The sequence below is a fragment of the Hyperolius riggenbachi genome, chromosome 12 (genome assembly GCF_040937935.1).
Source record: "Hyperolius riggenbachi isolate aHypRig1 chromosome 12, aHypRig1.pri, whole genome shotgun sequence".
NCBI lineage: Eukaryota > Metazoa > Chordata > Amphibia > Anura > Hyperoliidae > Hyperolius > Hyperolius riggenbachi.
This window is the reverse complement of record NC_090657.1, coordinates 204,837,534-204,858,682: the sequence shown is the minus strand read 5'-3', so window position 1 is coordinate 204,858,682 and position 21,149 is coordinate 204,837,534. Positions and strand designations below refer to the sequence as shown.

Sequence of the window (21,149 nt, the reverse complement as noted above, 5' to 3'; positions counted from 1 at the left end):
TCAGACATGCTTTATCGGGTGTGCGGCGGTAACGGTGTGCGATAATCGCGAATGACGAATGCAATGGAAACTGCCGGCCTCTGTCCCCACAATGTAAATGTATCAGGCTGTGAACAATCTCTTCACTGGGCTGTGCAGCCCTGACTGCATCATTGTGGTATTTGAAAGAGTAGAGGGAGAAAGGGTCTAGGCTGGTGAGTACCACAAAAGATTGGTGGGGCAGGCCTGTGAAACTGTCACCTGCTTACCTGAATGTTTAACTCTTTCAGGCAGAGAAAGACGAAAAGGAACACAGCCTAGTAATGAGTATGATTGGCACATTACCTACTCATGTCTACCGATTTTTAAAGAAAAATTACTGGTATGTTTACCATTAAAAAAAATAAAAATAAAATTATATATATATATATATATATATATATATATATATATATATATATATATATATATATATATATATATAATTTTTTCCCCCAACATTTCTTCACAGTGTTCTACACAGTGTTGCAATGTTATCATGACCCCATGGTCTGTCTCAGCTGTTTAGACACTGCAGTTCCCACCACAGTGCACTGCACTTTTTAGGGGCCTTATTGTGCACCCCTTTATAGTGCTAGGCAGGGTTCAGACTTACTAAAAATCGCCTGTATTTTCCAAATGTGCGAAATGCAGCTCATTTAATGAGAGTCAATGGAAAATTTTCGCGCTCATGTTTTTTTTTTTGCATGTGTGAACAAAAAAATGTACTTCTTGCAGCATAAATTAGGCATGCGATTTCCCACTGACTTTCATTAGAGGTTGAGAAAAAAACCAATGCGAAAATTGCATGCAAACGCCTATTTTATTGTGCATGCAGAAAAAATGTTCAGTTTACTGCAATAATAAGTGTGAACCCTTCCATACCATGCCCTTTTTGTATCTGCTTTAATAGGAACCGAGCCTTAAGGTGGCCACTAACAATACAATTTGCCAAACAATCGTTTTCGAACGATATTTTGTATGAACGATCAGAAATGATAGTTTGGGACCACTAGTGGACAGAAATCTCCTATCCAATCTAATCAGATTAATGAAATCGATCCGATTTTCAGATCAATCCTGTCAATCTGACTGGATTGGTTAGGACATTTTTGTCCATTACTGATCCCAAACTATCATTTCCGATCATTCATGCAAAGAATCGTTCATAAACAATTGTTTGGCAAATTGTACAGTTAGTAGCCAACTTATGTTTCCTACTGATTAGGAACACTTTGCTAACAGAGCTTGAGAAAGTGCACTGGTTACTGACAGAAAGAGGTGCAGAGAACCTGTCACAGATTGGGGGCCTCATGTGACTGCTAACAGAAATAATAATAATAATGATTGCTCTTCTGTACACGCCCTCTCTGTGGAGTACACGCCCTCTCTGTGGTGTACACGCCCTCTCTGTGGAGTACACGCTCTCTCTGTGGAGTACACACCCTCTCTGTGGAGTACACACCCTCTCTGTGGAGTGCACGCCCTTTCTGTGGAGTACACGCCCTCTCTGTGGAGTACACGCCCTCTCTGTGGAGTACACGCCCTCTCTGTGGAGTACACTCCCTCTCTGTGGAGTACACTCCCTCTCTGTGGAGTATACGCCCTCTCTGTAGAGTACAGACTGCTTAGAAATCCCCATCTTACTGTGTGAGTAATTACCTGTACTGAGTAGAAGACATATTTGCTTCCGGCTTCTTCCTTTCTTTAAAGTGCAACTATTAGCCATACTATGCCAGAGGAAAAAACACATATTTATGTAGATACTTACTTGCTCTACTTGCATAACAGATGTATTGCACTGCCCACGTTTTGATTTCAGTGTGTTTTATATAGTGAAATGGGCAGAATTCTGTCCATGGCAGGGGCCATCTTGGGTCCCACGGGCTTCGGCATCCGCCTCCCCTGCATCCCCCCTCGCATCTCCCTTGCATCTCCCCTCCGCACTATTATAGAGCTTAGTGGGGAGGAATAAAGGCAGTGGGTGCAGACTCATCTGCTCATGGTGGCACTGGAGTTCCGGTCTATACACTCTGCAGTACTGCCAGCGGTAGTGCAGAGTGTATATAGATGGGAACTCCAGCTCGTGGAACCATATGGAGGTGAGTCTGTGTGCACTGCTAGAATTCCTCCCCGCTTCGGTGAGTAATAGGGTGGGGAGGAGAGGAGATGCGAGGGGGGATGAAGGGCGGGGGGGGGGTTGGGGATGCGGCAGGAGTGCAGAGACACACAACAGGAGGGGGGCCGAGGACAGTGACAGAGGATTCTGCCCCCTTCCCCCTCACATCTTAGCAGCTGCAAGTGACCAAAAATAAGCGGGCAATCAGGGAGGAACAGAGGTGAGGGACAGAGGGTTCAGCCAATCAGGCTTAATTAGCAAGCATTACAACTTCTCTTCTGCGGCAAGCATACGAGATACGAGCCTGAGGGTAGGGGGACTAATAGTCTATAGGAAAAAAAAGTGAAATTGATTTTAAACTTTTGAATTGCCTTGTTAGCATCTTTTTTACTTACTTAACAGTTTGTAATAGAGAATTGATTATGGATTTTATGCCTGACAGTTACTCTTTAATGTGTCTTTCTTGTACCCAGTGGAATTATTGTATTATTTGTTTTTATACACAGAGCACATGAGTACACAGCCCGAGAGATAGGCACATGTAGGCGATTAGTACTGTACACATCGCCCGCTGCTACGCTCGTGTCTCTGAATGGGAACATAATCAATAACGCAATTATACTCCATTATTGATCGTGGCTCAGCTCTATGGCAGACTGCCTAATATGCAGCTGTCAATGCAGGAACATTTTAATGTAATATGACTGGCGTACCTCTGTAGTCCTGGAAGCCGGAATTTCTCAGATTTCTACCTGAACATTATTGCCTTCTTCAAACAGAAATAAATTGCATTTGATCTTCTCCAACTGCCCAACGTGTATCATTAGGACGGTGGGTGGAGCCATGCAAATCATACTGTTTTGTTTTTATGAGCCAGGAATACATCCAGAGCCGTTAATTTATAGTACACCTGGACCTGAACTCTGGCACAGGACAGAAGGAAAACATAGAGAAATGCACTCTGTATGTACGTAGAGAGTTTATTACCCCTCATCTGTGACTAATCACAAGTTGTAATTTGATCTCTGTGTCAGCTCAGGAATCTCCTCTGCCACAGCAGAGCAGCTAATTTGTAAACACAGGATATTAACAATATGTCTGCTACCATGAAAGCAGAAAGTAGACACACTGCAGATTTATTGCAGGATTTGTATCAGCTGTAACAAAGAAGTGCTTCTCTGGAAAGGTTATTATGCTGTTGCTTATCTTTTACAACAGAGAGGAAGTTCTGAGTTTAGGTCCCTTTTAATTTTCATACTTCCAGCCTCTTAAAGTAAACCTGGGAGGAGTCCTACTGCTGATCTATACTTACCTGGGGCTTCCTCCAGCCCCATGAGGACCGTGGCCTCCATCCTTATCCTCCCCGCTCCATTCTCAGCGATGTTAATTCTCAGTTGTGCGTGTGCCATCATGCGCCGGCCGGTAGTGCTGCACTGTGCATGTGCAGTACTGTGCAGAATGCTCCAGCCACGGGAATGTGACTGCACGCATGGGCGATGCATGCGCAAGGAAGCGCGTCTGAAAGAACGTACCGAGCCGGCTAGCGGTTAATCAGAGAGACCTTGGGAGATAGCAAGGGAGCCCACGGCCTAAAGGGGGCTGGATGAAGCTTGGTGTTAGTTTAAATTAATTAACTCTTTTGGTTTCAGGTACACTTTAAGCTAAAAAGTATGAAGACTTCAGTAGAAAGTCAACACAACAAAATAATATAGTTATAGTGGCTTGCAAAAGTATTCGGCCTCCTTGAAGTTTTCCACATTTTGTCACATTACTGCCAGAAACATGCATCAATTTTATTGGAATTCCAAGTGAAAGACCAATACAAAGTGGTGTACACGTGAGAAGTGGAGCGAAAATCATACATCATTCCAAACATTTTTTACAAATAAATAACTGCAAAGTGGGGTGTGCGTAATTATTCGGCCCCCTGAGTCAATACTTTGTAGAACCACCTTTTGCTGAAATTACAGCTGCCAGTCTTTTAGGGTATGTCTCTACCAGCTTTGCACATCAGATTCTCGATTGGATTTAGATCTGGACTTTGACTGGGCCATTCTAACCCCTTAGATATGTTTTGTTTTAAACCATTCCATTGTTGCCCTGGCTTTATGTTTAGGGTCATTGTCCTGCTGGCCAGAGCACCTTCTTCCACATGACGCTGTGTCCACCACATGGCTTGTGGCAAACTGCAAACGGGACTTCTTATGCTTTCTGTTAACAATGGCTTTCTTCTTGCCACTGTTCCATAAAGGCCAACTTTGTACAGTGCACGACTAATAGTTGTCCTATGGACAGATTCCCCCACCGAAGCTGTAGATCTCTGCAGCTCGTCCAGAGTCACCATGGGCCTCTTGACTGCATTTCTGATCAGCGCTCTCCTTGTTCGGCCTGTGAGTTTAGGTGGACAGCCTTGTCTTGGTAGCTTTACAGTTGTGCCATACTCCTTCCATTTCTGAATGATCGCATGAACAGTGCTCCTTGGGATGTTCAAGGCTTTGGAAATCTTTTTGTAGCCTAAGCCTGCTTTAAATTTCTCAATAACTTTATCCCTGACCTGTCTTGGACCTGTCTTCTGTGTTCTTTGGACTTCACAGTGTTGTTGCTCCCAGATTCTCTTAGACAACCTCTGAGGCTGTCACAGAGCAGCTGTATTTGTACTGACATTAGATAACACACGGGTGCACTCTATTTAGTCATTAGCACTCATCAGGCAATGTCTATAGGCAACTGACTGCACTCAGATCAAAGGGGGGCAAATAATTATGCACACACCACTTTGCAGTTATTTATTTGTAAAAAATGTTTGGAATCATGTATGATTTTCGTTCCACTTCTCATGTGTACACCACTTTGTGTTGGTCTTTCATGTGGAATTCCAATAAAATGGATTCATGTTTGTGGCAGTAATATGACAAAATGTGGAAAACTTCAAGGGGGCTTTTGCAACCCACTGTATGTAACCCCTGATTATAACAAGCAGAGCCACACCTGTCCTCATGTAACAATGTAGTTTCCCCGATGACAAATAAAGCCATGTCTGTCACCTATAACAAGGGCAGTCATGTCACTCCCTCCATAACAGGAACAGCTATGTCTCCCCCCCCATAACAAGAAGGGCAGCCATGTCACTCCCTCTATAACAGGAACAGCTATGTCTCCCCCCTATAACAAGAAGGGCAGCCATGTCACTCCCTCCATAACAGGAACAGCTATGTCTCCCCCCCCATAACAAGAAGGGCAGCCATGTCACTCCCTCTATAACAGGAACAGCTATGTCTCCCCCCTATAACAAGAAGGGCAGTCATGTCACTCCCTCCATAACAGGAACAGCTATGTCTCCCCCCCCCCCATAACAAGAAGGGCAGCCATGTCACTCCCTCTATAACAGGAACAGCTAGGCCCCCCCCCCTATAACAAGAAGGTCAGCCATGTCACTCCCTCTATAACAGGAACAGCTATGCCCCCCCCCCCCCCTATAACAAGAAGGTCAGCCATGTCACTCCCTCCATAACAGGAACAGCTATGTCTCCCCCCCCCCCATAACAAGAAGGGCAGCCATGTCACTCCCTCTATAACAGGAACAGCTAGCCCCCCCCCCCTATAACAAGAAGGTCAGCCATGTCACTCCCTCTATAACAGGAACAGCTATGCCCCCCCCCCCCCTATAACAAGAAGGTCAGCCATGTCACTCCCTCTATAACAGGAACAGCTATTTCTCCCCCCCCCCCCTATAACAAGAAGGTCAGCCATGTCACTCCCTCTATAACAGGAACAGCTATGTCTCCCCCCCCCCCATAACAAGAAGGTCAGCCATGTCACTCCCTCTATAACAGGCACAGCTATTTCTTCCCCCCCCCCTATAACAAGAAGGGCAGCCATGTCACTCCCTCTATAACAGGAACAGCTATGCCCCCCCCCCCCCCATAACAAGAAGGGCAGCCATGTCACTCCCTCTATAACAGGAACAGCTATTTCTTCCCCCCCTATAACAAGAAGGGCAGCCATGTCACTCCCTCTATAACAGGAACAGCTATGTCTCCCCCCCCCCCATAACAAGAAGGGCAGCCATGTCACTCCCTCTATAACAGGAACAGCTATTTCTCCCCCCCCTATAACAAGAAGGGCAGCCATGTCACTCCCTCTATAACAGGAACAGCTATCCCCCCCCCCATAACAAGAAGGGCAGCCATGCCACTCCCTCTATAACAGGAACAGCTATGTCTCCCCCCTATAACAAGAAGGGCAGCCATGTCACTCCCTCTATAACAGGAACAGCTATGTCCCCCCCCCCCCCCCCATAACAAGAAGGGCAGCCATGTTACTCCCTCTATAACAGGAACAGCTATGCCCGTAACCCCCTATACCAAGAAGGGCAGCCATGTTACTCCCTCAAGAACAGGAACAGCCATGTCTCCCCCCCCCCCCCATAACAAGAAGGGCAGCCATGTTATACCCTCTAGAACAGGAACAGCTATGTCTCCCCCCCTATAACAAGAAGGGCGGCCATGTCACTCCCTCTATAACAGGAATAGCTATGTCTCCCACCTACAACAAGAAGGGCCGCCATGTCACTCCCTCTAAAACAGGAACAGCTATGTCTCCCCCCCCCCCCCCATAACAAGAAGGGCAGCCATGTTACTCCCTCTATAACAGGAACAGCTATGCCCCCCCCCCCCCTATAACAAGTAGGGCAGCCATGTCACTCCCTCTATAACAGGAACAGCTATGTCTCCCACCTATAACAAGTAGGGCAGCCATGTTACTCCTATAACAAGAAGGGCAGCCATGTTACTCCCTCTATAACAGGAACAGCTATGTCTCCCCCTCCCCCTATAACAAGAAGGGCAGCCATGTTACTCCCTCTATAACAGGAACAGCTATGTCTCCCCCTCCCCCTATAACAAGAAGGGCAGCCATGTCACTACCTCTAGAACAGGAACAGCTATGTATCCCTGCTATAACAAGAAGGGCAGCCATGTTACTCCCTCTAGAACAGGAACAGCTATGTATCCCTGCTATAACAAGAAGGGCAGCCATGTTACTCCCTCTATAACAGGAACAGCCATGACTCCTCTTAATAAAAAGTGTATGTGAGTTCCAACTCAATAAACACATACTGTGTATGCTATTCTGTCCCACTATCACAAGCACAAGCATAGCCAGCACAGCACCTCCCTCTATAACAAGCATGTTTCTCAACTACCACATCTTTCTCCATAAAAAGTGAAGCCTTTGCTACTCATCAACAACAAGTATGGCCACTTTCCGCAATATATAATATGTATAGCCACGACCCCTTAACAGGTACAACCATGCCCCCCTCAAGAACATGCATAGTCCCCCCTCCCGCCAATATATTGGGCTTGATTTACTAACCTTAGCGCCGGTGTGAAAAGTCCTTTTTGGCCGCTAGTGTGCGCAAACCACTGCGCGCGCAGCGCGGGTGCGCCGATATTAGTGCGTGGTGTTACGATAACGTTGCACCCACTGGCCCTTAAAAGAAAATGGCGCATCGGGTGCCCTCGAAGTGGCGCATCATAGCCTTGCTTAACGGGCACCCAATGCGCCATTTTCATGGCACCGGGTGCGACTTTTAAGGGCCAGCAGCGCGCACTATTACCCGCTGCGCGCGCAGTGAGCGGCATTATTTCAAATGTGTGGACGCAAACCACCTAACGCTGTGGTTTGCGCACACTAACACTTAGGGCACACTAACCAGCTTAGCGCCGGTTAGTGAATCAAGCCAATTGTGTATAGCCATGCCCTCCCAATATTATATGTATAGCCATCCCTCTCTAAATAATGTGTATAGCCATGCTCCCCCCATATATTATTATAGCCATCAGCCATGCCCCCTATATAATGTGCATAGTCATCCTCCCATGTAATATGTATAGCCATGCCCCCCATATAATATGTATAACCATTAGCCACACCCCCATATAAATTGTACAGACATCCCCTATATAATATGCATAGTCATGCCCCCCATGTCATATGTATAGCTAATCCCATATGATGTGTATAGTTCCCCCCTTCCTATAATGTCTAAAAATTGTTGCCACTCACCTGTACTTGTAATCTGTAAACTTCAGCTGCTGGGCTTTGAGCTTGAGATGTAAGAGATTGAGGATCCGGATATGTACGATGAAGTTGACCTGTAAGACACGGACAGCTTGTATTACATTATGATAATTTGTCCACAGCTGTCTGCACTATATGTAACGTCACTGTTGTGTTATGTAAGATGGATACGTGGATAAACTTGCAATGAAGACCGACATCGGGCTTGTAACAAATGGCCCACTTTAAGGAGAGTGGCTTCATATTCAGTGTACTGAAATTAAGCAACAGCTGCAGGTGCACCATACAGATAGCCTCCTTGCAGGGAAAAGTGGAAGCAGAAAATTTGGGGGCTGCGGAACATTAGGCCCCAGCGCCAGCTATTTTGCGCCTCCGACACTCAATTTTCCCCCTTTAACCAAAATGACTATGGGCACCTAAGGTGGTGGCCAAACCTCCCTGGTGCCCATTATTTTTCGACAGCCCGATATTTTTTTTTTGCGGTGGGTTTGTGGCCAGGGGCACAGTTTAACTTTGTCCGGGCGGGTATAAGGTCTTTTAAGGCTATGCGTCTGTCGGGGCAATTTCCTTTTTTCTGATCGATTTCCATTCACTTATATAAGAAATTGATCAGAAAAATGATCGAAAATCAGATCGGACTTGTCGGAAATTATCTATCAAACCATCTATCTGCTAAAAATCTCATGGTGTATTCCCAGCATTAGCATTGCAATAAAAGAGTGCTCACCACTGTGCTGCCCACCCTGTGTATGGTATACATGTATGTACTGAGTGTGTTCTGTGTATGCTATGAATGGGCAACACCTTCAGAACTCACAAAGATGCAGAGAAGCAAGGGTCCTTTAATGATGTACCAGATGGCTGTGTTCCTATTGGTTCCCCAGCACCTGAAACATATAGGACATATTATATCATGCCAGAGCAGAGGGTGGATCCATACCTCTTAAAGGGAAATTACACTTTGTTGAGAAAAAAACCACAATGATATCAGTTTGGTTCAATATATTATCAGTATTAAAATCGAATGTTACTTTAGCTTGATTATATATTTTTTTTGTTTTGTGTGCAGGAATCTCTGCACTGTTAATAGCAACTCTATTCCGAACAGTGTTCCTACTCCAAATGTCTTATTTGCAGGTGAATGAATGAAGCGGTATGGTCACATCAAGGTACATCATTTCTGAAAATGTGTGTGTCTGATGCAAGTTTTACATGGGGCCCCCAAGTTCTCTACACATAACAATTGCTACGGCGCACCAAAACCTGCCAATGGCAACTACAAAGTCAGAGGTGCAAGAAGGGGATGGGGAACAGCTTGTTAATGATTATTATCGTTTAAAGCATCTATAGCAGTCATTATTATGAGCAAAGGACCAATAGAGAGATAATACTACAGTTGAGGGAGGGCCCCCGATGCGGTCGCAACCTCTGCACCCCCTATTGCTACGCTCCTGTTTGTCCATATCAATAGCCATGATGGTACATACACTTCCACCCAAGGGCGTAGCAACAGCCATAACAGTCATAGCAGATGCTATGGGGCCCTGGAGCATAGGAGGCCCAGGTGGTACTTAATGTATTCACCAGTAACTTCCTTGTCTTTCTCCACACTCTGACTTTGTCTTAGTGTCCACGAACTATGTGCAGTGTTGATTGCATGAGAATGTAAATTGCCCGATCAACTCATATCCATAAGGTAGGGACAGGTGGCATTGCTTAAGGGTGCCTACATATGAGGGCCCCCAGGGGCCTACTGTCTACAGTCTACTGAGGAAAGTATATACCTTTTTTTAGTAGGCACCCTAACACAGATTGGCGGCCGCAGACTGGCGCTGTTGTTCCTCCAGGACGCCATATGGCGTCATCTCACAAGGAGCGAGATTATACGGGAGTTCGCACAAGCGCAAGCTCCCGTCACTATAAACAAACGGCCGCAGTAATCAGCCTGCCAGCGATTAGTGCAAGCCGCTGGCAGGCTGCCTGCGATGTTTATTTATTACTAAAAAATATTTTTATATATCGCTGACATCTAACACAGCGCTGCACAGAGTACTGCCTTGTCACTTAACTGTCCCTCTGATGGGCTCACAATCTAATCCCTGCCATAGCCATATATCAATGTAAGTGTTGTGTAGTGTATATAACGTAGTGTACGGCCAATTTAGGGGAGGGGAAGGAGGGATTGGATTAAATTTTTTTTTTTTTTTTTATAATAAAAAAAATAAAAAATAAATAATAATAATAAAATGATAGCAGCAGCAATCAGATCCCACCAAAAGAAAGCTCTATTTGTGAGAAGAAAAGGAGGTAAAATTCATTTGGGTGCTAAGTTGTATGAGCGAGCAATAAACAGTTAAAGTTGTTAAGTGTGGAATTGTAAAAAACCTCTGGTCCTCAAGTGGTTAACTGTAACTTCCACCCTTGCATTAACCTCTTCCTGATGTCTAACTTTAACCCTGTAACCCCCACACCTTCCTGACTTCTAACCTTCTATAGGTTCGTATACACGTCCGATAAAGATCATTCGTTACGAACGATTTGTGACGTTTGCACGATATTAAGATGAGAAAGGAAATATCGTTCGAAACGAATGATCGTGTACACACATGAACGATTTTCATAAAAAGTACCGAACGACGACCACTAAAAAATGCGTGCGCAAACGGAAGTGACGCAATGAGAAATCGGGCGACGCAGTACACACGTAACGATGTTAGTATTGAGAAACGTACACACTGCAACGATTGAACGATTATCTGTTTAAAAAATCCGCCGCGAGAAAGGTCGTTATCGTTCCAAAAAACGATCGTTAGAAATTTTAGAACGCACGACTATCATTCCGATTGTCGTTATCGTCCGTTTTCGAATGATCGTTATCGGACGTGTGTACTCAAATTTAGACTCGGAGCCTAACCCTAAACCTAACCCTAACCACTAAGCCTAATTCTCACCTCCGTCTGTCTCCAGTGCCCAATCTTCCAGCTATATAGTACAGCACGAAACTGACTCATTCATAGTTACACAGCTATAAAAGGTAGAAAACAGGACATGTCTATGTTGTTTTCACCTAGGGATAAAAGCTCATTGGCAAGCTTTTACTTTGCCCTTGGATGTATTTATACACGTTAGTCAGGTCACCTTTGAGTCATCTGTTTTCCAAGCTAAATTAGCCCTGCTTGTCTCACCTTCCTTGTTAAGTGAGACCTTCCAACCACTTGATTAATTTTGTTACTTCTTTTAAAACATTTGTGTCCTTCCTATAGTGCGGTGCCTCAACCTGTAGCTCACAGAGAACTTTTAGCTGCATAAGCTTCATTTCACACAGAGGTCATGTTTAACAGCTCAGATTATTGGATGAGATTCTTAGTGTGTCTGGAGATGGCATTTCACTTGCGCAATCGGTTGATCAAACTTTTGCTGCATGTAGCTCCTAGCATTGGCTGCATTTGTGATTCCGTGTCCCGCTAGGGCAGGGGTGTCAAACTTGAATACACAGCGGGCCGAAAGTGAAAGCCAAGACGTGGGCCAACTTCAATGCCTAGTGGCCTTCAACCTTCCTTTATACAGTTCCCTGGTGTCTAGTGCCCCCCCATACAGTTACCTGGTGCCCCTCCACCACAGTCGCATGGTGTCTAGTACCCTCTATACAGTTCCCTGGAGTCTAGTGTCCTCCATATACACTCCCCTGGTGCCTAGTGGCCCCCTGGTGTGTAGTGGCCTCTTACCAACCTTATACAGTTTTCTGGTGTCTAGTGCCCCCCCCCCCCCCCCCCCATAGAGTTTCCTGGTGTTTAGTGGCCCACCTCCCTGCCCTATACAGTCCCCTGGTGTCCTTTGTCCCCCTTATAACGTTAGCTGATGTCAAGTGGCCCTCCTCCCTCTCCTATACCAGTCCCTGGTTTCTAGTAGCCCCTCTCCCTTAACCATGTGGCTTCATAGTTTCAGTGCTTGGCCATAGAGGCTTAGCACTCAGAAGCTCACAAGCCACATATAATGCAAAGTGGGGAAACGACTTGCGGGCCACATTTGATGGCACCGCGGGCCACAGTTTGACATGTATGCCCTAGCGACTCAAAACGCGACAACGAACTGACAGGAAACTATGCCAAACGCTTTTCTGCTTGTTACCTTTGTGAACTGGCCCTATAGGACGATATAACTCTCTATCACTGGGCTGTGCTAGCAGTAGTAAGTGTTTATCAGTGACGTATGGCTGTAATTATGTGCGGGGCTCCAGCCTATCTGTATTATTACACGGCATTACTCCTGTAAGCAGCTCTGCGTCATCTACAGAACTGTATCTTACGGAAATCTCAGCCTATTTCTTGTAGCCGCAGCCCTGAATTACCCGCTGTGATTTATTGGCCGGCTGCTGGGCGATCGATATTTACAGTATGTATATGGTGCTGGGAGATTGGACCATGAATCATTCTGCCGATGGCACGCTTGAGCCGTGATGGATGGCGCGAGGGCATGGCGGGCGGAATGCTACAGAGTAGCGTAATTAATTCATAAATGCAGCTTTTTCTTCCTTCCTCATGAACGTTAACATTGCAATTTAATTACAGCTTTTATGCGTCTGTCTTTCCCTTTTAGTGACTCAGGCTAATGATTTGCTGCTTCTGGTTGGAAGCCTTTGGAGATTTAAAGGGGTTCCCGGACCATAAACTAGACTTTTAGATGTATTTCAGCCTTCCTGGTGAAAAAGATACTTACAATCAGGGCTAGCAAGTGAAGAAATAACTGAATAAATGAATAACACAACTCTATGGCCGGTTTCATGCTGCTGACCTGCGGTTGTAGAGCAGTGCGATCGGCTGATTGCACCGTATAGCCCAAAAAAGCCTATGGTGATTACTGCGGCCGTGCGGTAATCTCCATTCTGGCTGCAGGTCAAGCAGGAAGTGAGGCTCTCTAGCGCTCACTTCCTGTGTCCAGAGATTGAATTGCGCGGAAGTGTATTGAAAAAAACCACACTTCCGTACATGCGCAACGCAACACATGTTGTCCAGTAACACACTGTTGCGGTGAATTGGGCACTTCCGGTGGACCGCATCGCACTGTGCGAGGTATGAAAAGCCCCATAGACTTTCATTGGCGTAGAGTTGGCCTGCGGCATAATAGGCCAACGCAACACGCCGGCGTGAAAGGGGCCTTAGACTTTTGTAAAATTTTGCTGCCTAGTGTCAGGCCTAGAACCCACTACAAAACGCTAGCGTTAATCGCAATCGCTAGCGTTTTGTATGGGCAGTTTGTAAGCGATTTTCTGAGCATTTTAGGAAGTGATTTTAAAAAGTGTATCAATTTGCCAGCGGTTGTGTAGCGATTAGTGATTAGCGTTTTAAAGTCTGATTAGTCCTTTCAATGAATTTTAATTTTGTTACAGTGTGCAGTAACTTCAAAATGCTAGCAAAATCGCTCCACGCAGGTTTTGACGAGCAATTACGCCAGGGATTATATACTTTACATTGAAGTCGCAATCGCTTCTGTGGAATTTGCACCATCCATTTACATTGGCAGAGCGTTTAGGGAAATCGCTAGCGATTTATCATGCTCCCTAAACGCTCAAAAAATCGCTCTAGTGGGTTCCAGCCCTCACCATTTCCTGTCAGCCAAATAGCAGCTTTTAAAAATGTTACCACTGCAAAGCACTGCTCTAAAAATCCACAAGAGGAACGGTAGTGAAAATAATGTAATGAATAAAATGACTTATCCTGCCTCTTGTGTTCTCTCTATTCCTCTAGATTGTAAGCCCACAAGGGCAGGGCTCTCTCACCCTTTTGTGTCCTGGAATTTGTTCATTACGTTACATTTGTCACTGTAATTACTACGGTATGTCTACCAATTCTGTATTGTGTACCAATGTACCGTATATATATTGTGTATACCCCTGTCTGTACTACTCTGTACACCATGTTTTGTTCTTATTCTTTACAGCACCATGGGATATGTTGGCATTTTATAAATCAATAATAACAATTTTTATCATATTAATTTATAAATTATTTTGCCAGTCTTTGCTCACTGTAATATCTTTCCTAACCCAATTCTGAAATGTATCACAGCTGGCGGCATCTTTAGTCTGGTCAGGTGATTTCTGCGGAATGAGAGTTCCGCAGCCAGTAAAAAAGATATATAGGTCTCAATTCACTAAGCTTATCTCCTGTCTTTAATAACGTTTCTCTAGTTATCACCATGGTGACGAGGCATGTAGTACTCAGGAAACATTTTACCTCAGGCAAACCTAAAGTTAACTCTTCTGTCTTTAAGTTAAAGTGAACCTCCAGACTAAAAATCTACTCAGCAGAACTGAAAAGGCTTGGTGTTTCTTTAACAGTTTCACAGCATCAGAACCTTGTTTTTCTTACTAAAGCATCATTTTTAGCTGCATTTTTAGCTAAGCTCCACCCATCAAAGAAAAAAAGCCCGGGCTTTTTTTCCCTGATGCTGTGCAGAGAATGATGGGTCTTCCTATGTTGTTATTCACGTTGCCTAGCAACTGGGAGGGGTGCTCAGGACACAGGACAGTTGGAACTGTGTCTCATGCTCCCTGTCACCTCCGTTCAACCAAAAAGATGGCTGCAATCATGAAATCAAACATTTGCCTGTTCTTTTAAAACAGCGTGGGTAAGAGATTATATTACCTATCTATTTTAATTAACATAACTAATGTAACTTAATGACAGTATGTTTGTTTAGGCTGGAGTTCCTCTTTAACTCTTCAATCCTTAAAATAACTCCAGGGTTAAAGACAGGTTGTTAATTAACTGCGTGTGAAAATAACTACAGAGGAGGTAACTTAACTACAGAGGAGGTAACTTAACTACAGAGGAGGTAAATTTACTACAGAGGAGGTAAATTAACTACAGAGGAGGTAACTTACGGTAACTACAGAGGAGGTAACTTACGGTAACTACAGAGGAGGTAATTTAAGGAATGAACAGATAAGATAATCCTCTCACTGTGTGGAGGTAAGTTTTCTCTTGCCTTATTATCTCCAGCATGATTTTAGTGAATTGAGAAAATAAACTTATGATATAGTACAGCTAAGGAATGGAACATTAGTAGCACAGATGAGTCTCATATTGTTTCCAGTACATGAAGAGTTAAGAAACTTCAGTTATCTACGCAAAAGAGCTTCTCTGAGCTCTCTGACTAAGGGCTGGTGCACACCAGAGCGGTTCTGAAGCGTTTTTTAAAACGCTTGCAGGAGGAAAACCGCTTGGCTAATGAAAGTGAATGGGATGGTGCACACCAGAGCGGGTCATTTTTTCCCCCAAAAGCAAACTCCTGTCCTGCAGCATTTTTTAGATTTCTGAGGCATTTCTGTCTCAATGTTAAAGTATTGGAAAGTGGAAAACTGCTCTGAAAAACGCTAGATCAGAGCGGTTTTCCAGGCGTTTTTGTTACAGAAGCTGTTCAGTAACAGCTTTACTGTAACAATATATGAAATCTGCTACATAAAAACGCTTCAAAAATGCTAGGCATGTTTAGAAAACGTCTCTAAACATGCCTAGAATCGCTCTGAAAATCTGCTTCAAAAGCCTCTAGCGTTAGCAGATCTGCTAGAGGTTTTTGGTGTGCACTGGGCCTAATTTAGTCAGAGAGCAATGCTATTTTCTGACGCACTTATCTCAACCTGTCTCTCACTGATTCTTGTTTGTTTAAGGTTTTTATGATAGGAAGTTTAAAAGGCCATTAGCTCTGCTCTGTTTCAACATTTAAAAAACAGAATTTAATTTGTGAACTGCAAATATTAGAGAATGATGCAATGTTATAGAAAAACAGCTATATAACTGAAAATATAATTATGAGATTCTTTTTTTTTTTTTGTTACTAATGTTCTAGGAATGTTCTAGGAATTAACCATACAACACATACAATTCAGTATATTGTAGGTTTTTTCACTTCAGTGTCACTTTAACTAAGTTTAGCTGCAATTTGTAATATTGAAATGTCAACCCCAGTGTGTATGGTGTGAGCTGCATCTTTTTGCCTATACTGATTAAAAACAAGCGGCAGAAAAGCATAACGTTTTGTATGTGTATGTGATTTTTGTGTGCTGAAGACATCATTCCAGTACTGAAAACAATGCAAAATTATGGAGTGTGTTTAGGATGATGTTTTCACACTATCTGTTAAAGCTGACAAGCAGTTTCTCTCAGGCATTATTAAAATAAGACACATTAGCCCCTGAAGATGCAACGCAAATCTTTTTCTCCTGTTATGCTACATACACACATCAGACCATAGTCTTTGGAAAATGAAAGATCACAGACCAATTTTACCCCCTTCCATGTAGTATGAGAGCCATACCTACACAGTCTATTCTATGGAGCTGAACTCCCCATCAGACAGAGATCATTGCAAGATGCTGCACACACAGATGCTGTACAGACACAAAAGATCAGTATCTGCAAAAGATCTGTTCCTGCCAAAGATCTGTTCCTGCAAATTGCATTCATAGTTAGAGATGAGCGTAATGACCTAATTACGATTTCGCGAAATTTCGCGTAATTAGTGTAATTACGATTATGGCCGTAAGTACATAATCGTAATGAAGAAGGATTTCGCGAAATTTCGCGTAAGCGTAATTTTCGCGTAATTTTCGCATTGCAGTGGGTTCATGCCGTAATTTCGCATTAAACGCTACCGTAATTTCGCGTTAAACCGTAACGCTCCATATAATATAAAAAAGCCGCCGACTTTAAGGGTTAATAGCAAAGTCCCCTTAAGTGCTAAAAGCCTCAAATTTGGAGAATATATTAAGGAGATCAGGAGGAATAAGAGGAAAAATTTTTTTTTCAAAAAGACCTTATAGTTTTTGAGAAAATCGATGTTAAAGTTTCAAAGGAAAAATGTAAACATTTAAAAACCCGCCGACTTTAACGGTTAATAGCAAAGCCTGCTTAAAGTTTAGGAACACCAAATTCCCAGGGTATATTAGGGGGATCAGTGGGAATAAGAGGAAAATTTTTTTTTTCAAAAAGACCTTATAGTTTTTGAGAAAATCGATTTTTAAGTTTCAAGGGCGAAAATGTCTTTTAAATTCGGAAAATGTCAGTTTTTTTTGCACAGGTAACAATAGTGTATTATTTTCATAGATTCCCCCAAGTGGGAAGAGTTTTACTTACTTCGTTCTGAGTGTGGGAAATATAAAAAAAAAACGACGTGGGGTCCCCCCTCCCAGACCTCTTTAACCCCTTGTCCCCCATGCAGGCTGGGATAGCCAGAATGCGGAGCACCGGCCGCGTGGGGCTCCGCACCCTGACTATACCAGCCCGCATGGTCCATGGATTGGGGGGTCTCGGGAAGGGGAGGGGCAGCCAAGCTTTCCCCTCCCCCTCCGAGCCCTTGTCCAATCCAAGGACAAGGGGCTCTTCTCCACCTCCGATGGGCGGTGGAGGTGGAGGCCGCGATTTCCTGGGGGGGGGGTTCATGGTGGAATCTGGGAGTCCCCTTTAAAAAGGGGTCCCCCAGATGCCCACCCCCCCTCCCAGGAGAAATGAGTATAGAGGTACTTGTACCCCTTACCCATTTCCTTTAAGAGTTAAAAGTAAATAAACACACAGACACTTAGAAAAATTATTTTAATTGAACAAAAAACATAACCACGAAAAAAGTCCTTTAATATTCTTAATTAACCATTAATACTTACCTGTCCCTTTAAAAGCCAGTTCCCACGCAATATCCTCGGAAATATACTAATCAGTTACAATATAACAAAGTTATTACAATGTAACAACTTTGTTACATTGTAACTACGCCGCACCCGACGCCACTCGCCGCTCAGCCGCGCACCCGCACGCACCCGACAGAGCTCTGAGCTATATAGCTCAGAGCTCCGTAAGCATCTTTGTATTTGGGCTCCAAGGAGCCCCATTGGTCCTTAGCAGACCAATGGGGTTCCTTTAAATCAGAAGGAACCCCATTGGTCTGCTAAGGACCAATGGGGCTCCTTGGAGCCCAAATACAAAGATGCTTTCAGAGCTCTGAGCTATATAGCTCAGAGCTCTGTCGGGTGCGTGCGGGACGCTAAGTCCCCGCCGGCTCCCGCTGTCCACCCCGCCCACATCTGTCACCCACATGTCACCCACATGTGGGTGACATGTGGGTGACATGTGGGAGAGGCGGGGAAGGCAGCGGGAGCCGGCGGGGACTTAGCGTCCCGCACGCACACGACAGAGCTCTGAGCTATATAGCTCAGAGCTCTGTAAGCATCTTTGTATTTGGGCTCCAAGGAGCCCCATTAGTCCTTAGCAGACCAATGGGGTTCCTTCTGATTTAAAGGAACCCCATTGGTCTGCTAAGGACCAATGGGGCTCCTTGGAGCCCAAATACAAAGATGCTTACGGAGCTCTGAGCTATATAGCTCAGAGCTCTGTCGGGTGCGTGCGGGTGCGGCGGCTGAGCGGCGAGTGGCGTCGGGTGCGGCGTAGTTACAATGTAACAAAGTTGTTACATTGTAATAACTTTGTTATATTGTAACTGATTAGTATATTTCCGAGGATATTGCGTGGGAACTGGCTTTTAAAGGGACAGGTAAGTATTAATGGTTAATTAAGAATATTAAAGGACTTTTTTCGTGGTTATGTTTTTTGTTCAATTAAAATACTTTTTCTAAGTGTCTGTGTGTTTATTTACTTTTAACTCTTAAAGGAAATGGGTAAGGGGTACAAGTACCTCTATACTCATTTCTCCTGGGAGGGGGGGGTGGGCATCTGGGGGACCCCTTTTTAAAGGGAACTCCCAGATTCCACCATGAACCCCCCCCCCCAGGAAATCGCGGCCTCCACCTCCACCGCCCATCGGAGGTGGAGAAGAGCCCCTTGTCCTTGGATTGGACAAGGGCTCGGAGGGGGAGGGGAAAGCTTGGCTGCCCCTCCCCTTCCGAGACCCCCCAATCCATGGACCATGCGGGCTGGTATAGTCAGGGTGCGGAGCCCCACGCGGCCGGTGCTCCGCATTCTGGCTATCCCAGCCTGCATGGGGGACAAGGGGTTAAAGAGGTCTGGGAGGGGGGACCCCACGTCGTTTTTTTTTTATATTTCCCACACTCAGAACGAAGTAAGTAAAACTCTTCCCACTTGGGGGAATCTATGAAAATAATACACTATTGTTACCTGTGCAAAAAAAACTGACATTTTCCGAATTTAAAAGACATTTTCAAAATCTCCCAAGCAAAAACAAATTTAACAAGTACTTTAATGATTGTAGCCAAACTATTAATTGCTAGGAACTGGAGAAGTTCCAATATCCCAAGCACAAGTCAGATATTCTCTGAAATGAATGCGATATGTAGACTTGATGAGCTGTTCCATGGCGCACATGACCGCAATGAGGCTTTCACCAGGAAATGGGCAGTCTGGTACGAATACAGAGAATCAGAGGAAGCTAAATCCCTCCTACTCGGCAATTCCCCCTCAGGACCCAGTCCTTGACTATTGATTCCTTCTTAGATTTGATTCAACTTAATAATGTTATTTGACTTTGTTTCCAATCTTAGATTATAGCACTTCAATGGCATACCCCCAGATATTTGTTTATGTAATTGACGGTCTTGTAAAGTACTCCACACCATGACAATACATTATGGGCAATCATGGCAGCAGAATGTAAGAAGAACATGGACCACTTTGTTTGTCTTTCCTTCGTCTTCTTTGGTCTTCCTGTGAGGACCCTTTTCTTTCTTCTATCTCTCACTCTTTCTTCTTTCTTGTCTTTTCCCCTCTTATTCTGAAGAAATGCTGGTCTTAAATTTTAAGAAATGTTTATATCATATATATCCACTTATAGCTATCCATGGGTCTACATTACAAAGTTCATAATCATAACCATAAAGTGTTCTAGACAGGTACACCCTGGAGACATATCTGCCTGTTACGTTCTTCAGATTGTTTGTCTGTATTGTACATGTTATCTGTTTGAAAATCCTTTCAATAAAAAGTTTTAACACAAAAAAAAAAAAAAGACATTTTCGCCCTTGAAACTTAAAAATCGATTTTCTCAAAAACTATAAGGTCTTTTTGAAAAAATTTTTTTTCCTCTTATTCCCACTGATCCCCCTAATATACCCTGGGAATTTGGTGTTCCTAAACTTTAAGCAGGCTTTGCTATTAACCGTTAAAGTCGGCGGGTTTTTAAATGTTTACATTTTTCCTTTGAAACTTTAACATCGATTTTCTCAAAAACTATAAGGTCTTTTTGAAAAAAATTTTTTTCCTCTTATTCCTCCTGATCTCCTTAATATATTCTCCAAATTTGAGGCTCTTAGCATTTAAGGGGGCTTTGCTATTAACCCTTAAAGTCGGCGGCTTTTTTATATTATATGGAGCGTTACGGTTTAACGCGAAATTACGGTAGCGTTTTATGCGAAATTACGGCATGAACGAAACGCGAAATTTCGCATTGAAAATTACGCTTACGGTATTTTCAATTACGATTTTAATGGCAATTACGCTACCGCAATTTCGCATCGTAATCGCGAATTTCGCATGCGTAATTATAGTAATGCGAAATTTCGAAAATTTCAGCTCAACCTATGAGATCTGCAGATCACCATACACGCCTTGTTTAAGGCCCGGTTCACATTAGCGTTCGCTATCCGGATTTTCCGGATCTGATCCGGACCGCATACTGTACAAACGGAACGTACGTTCCGCATAGCAATGTAAAGTCTATGCGGACGTTCACAAGCGTCCGTTCCGTACAGTACGGAGCCGGATCGGATCCGGACTCTTTTCCAACATGCGCTATTTTTTGGGTCCGGATCTCCGGCCCACGCACCCGGACCGGAGCCGGACCTGAGCCTGACAGCACCATCAGGAACACAGAAACCAATGGGGAACGGAAGGCACAGAACACACTGCCTACAAAAACCTGACGTTCTACCCCACTTCCTATGCGTATCATAGCGGCCATTTCGGAT

General features: G+C 44.1%; 1 protein-coding gene across 3 annotated transcripts in view; it reads right to left on the bottom strand.

The window, feature by feature from the left end:
- Positions 1-21,149, bottom strand: part of GLP2R (glucagon like peptide 2 receptor) — a 201,580-nt gene that overhangs the window by 23,385 nt on the left and 157,046 nt on the right. For all 3 annotated transcript variants that reach the window (XM_068264177.1, XM_068264176.1, XM_068264178.1), the window contains 2 exons: positions 9,039-9,108; positions 8,207-8,295 (listed from right to left, as the gene is read on the bottom strand). In XM_068264177.1, coding sequence (XP_068120278.1) covers positions 8,207-8,295; positions 9,039-9,108 — 159 coding nt within the window. The remainder of the gene's footprint in view (positions 1-8,206; positions 8,296-9,038; positions 9,109-21,149) is intronic.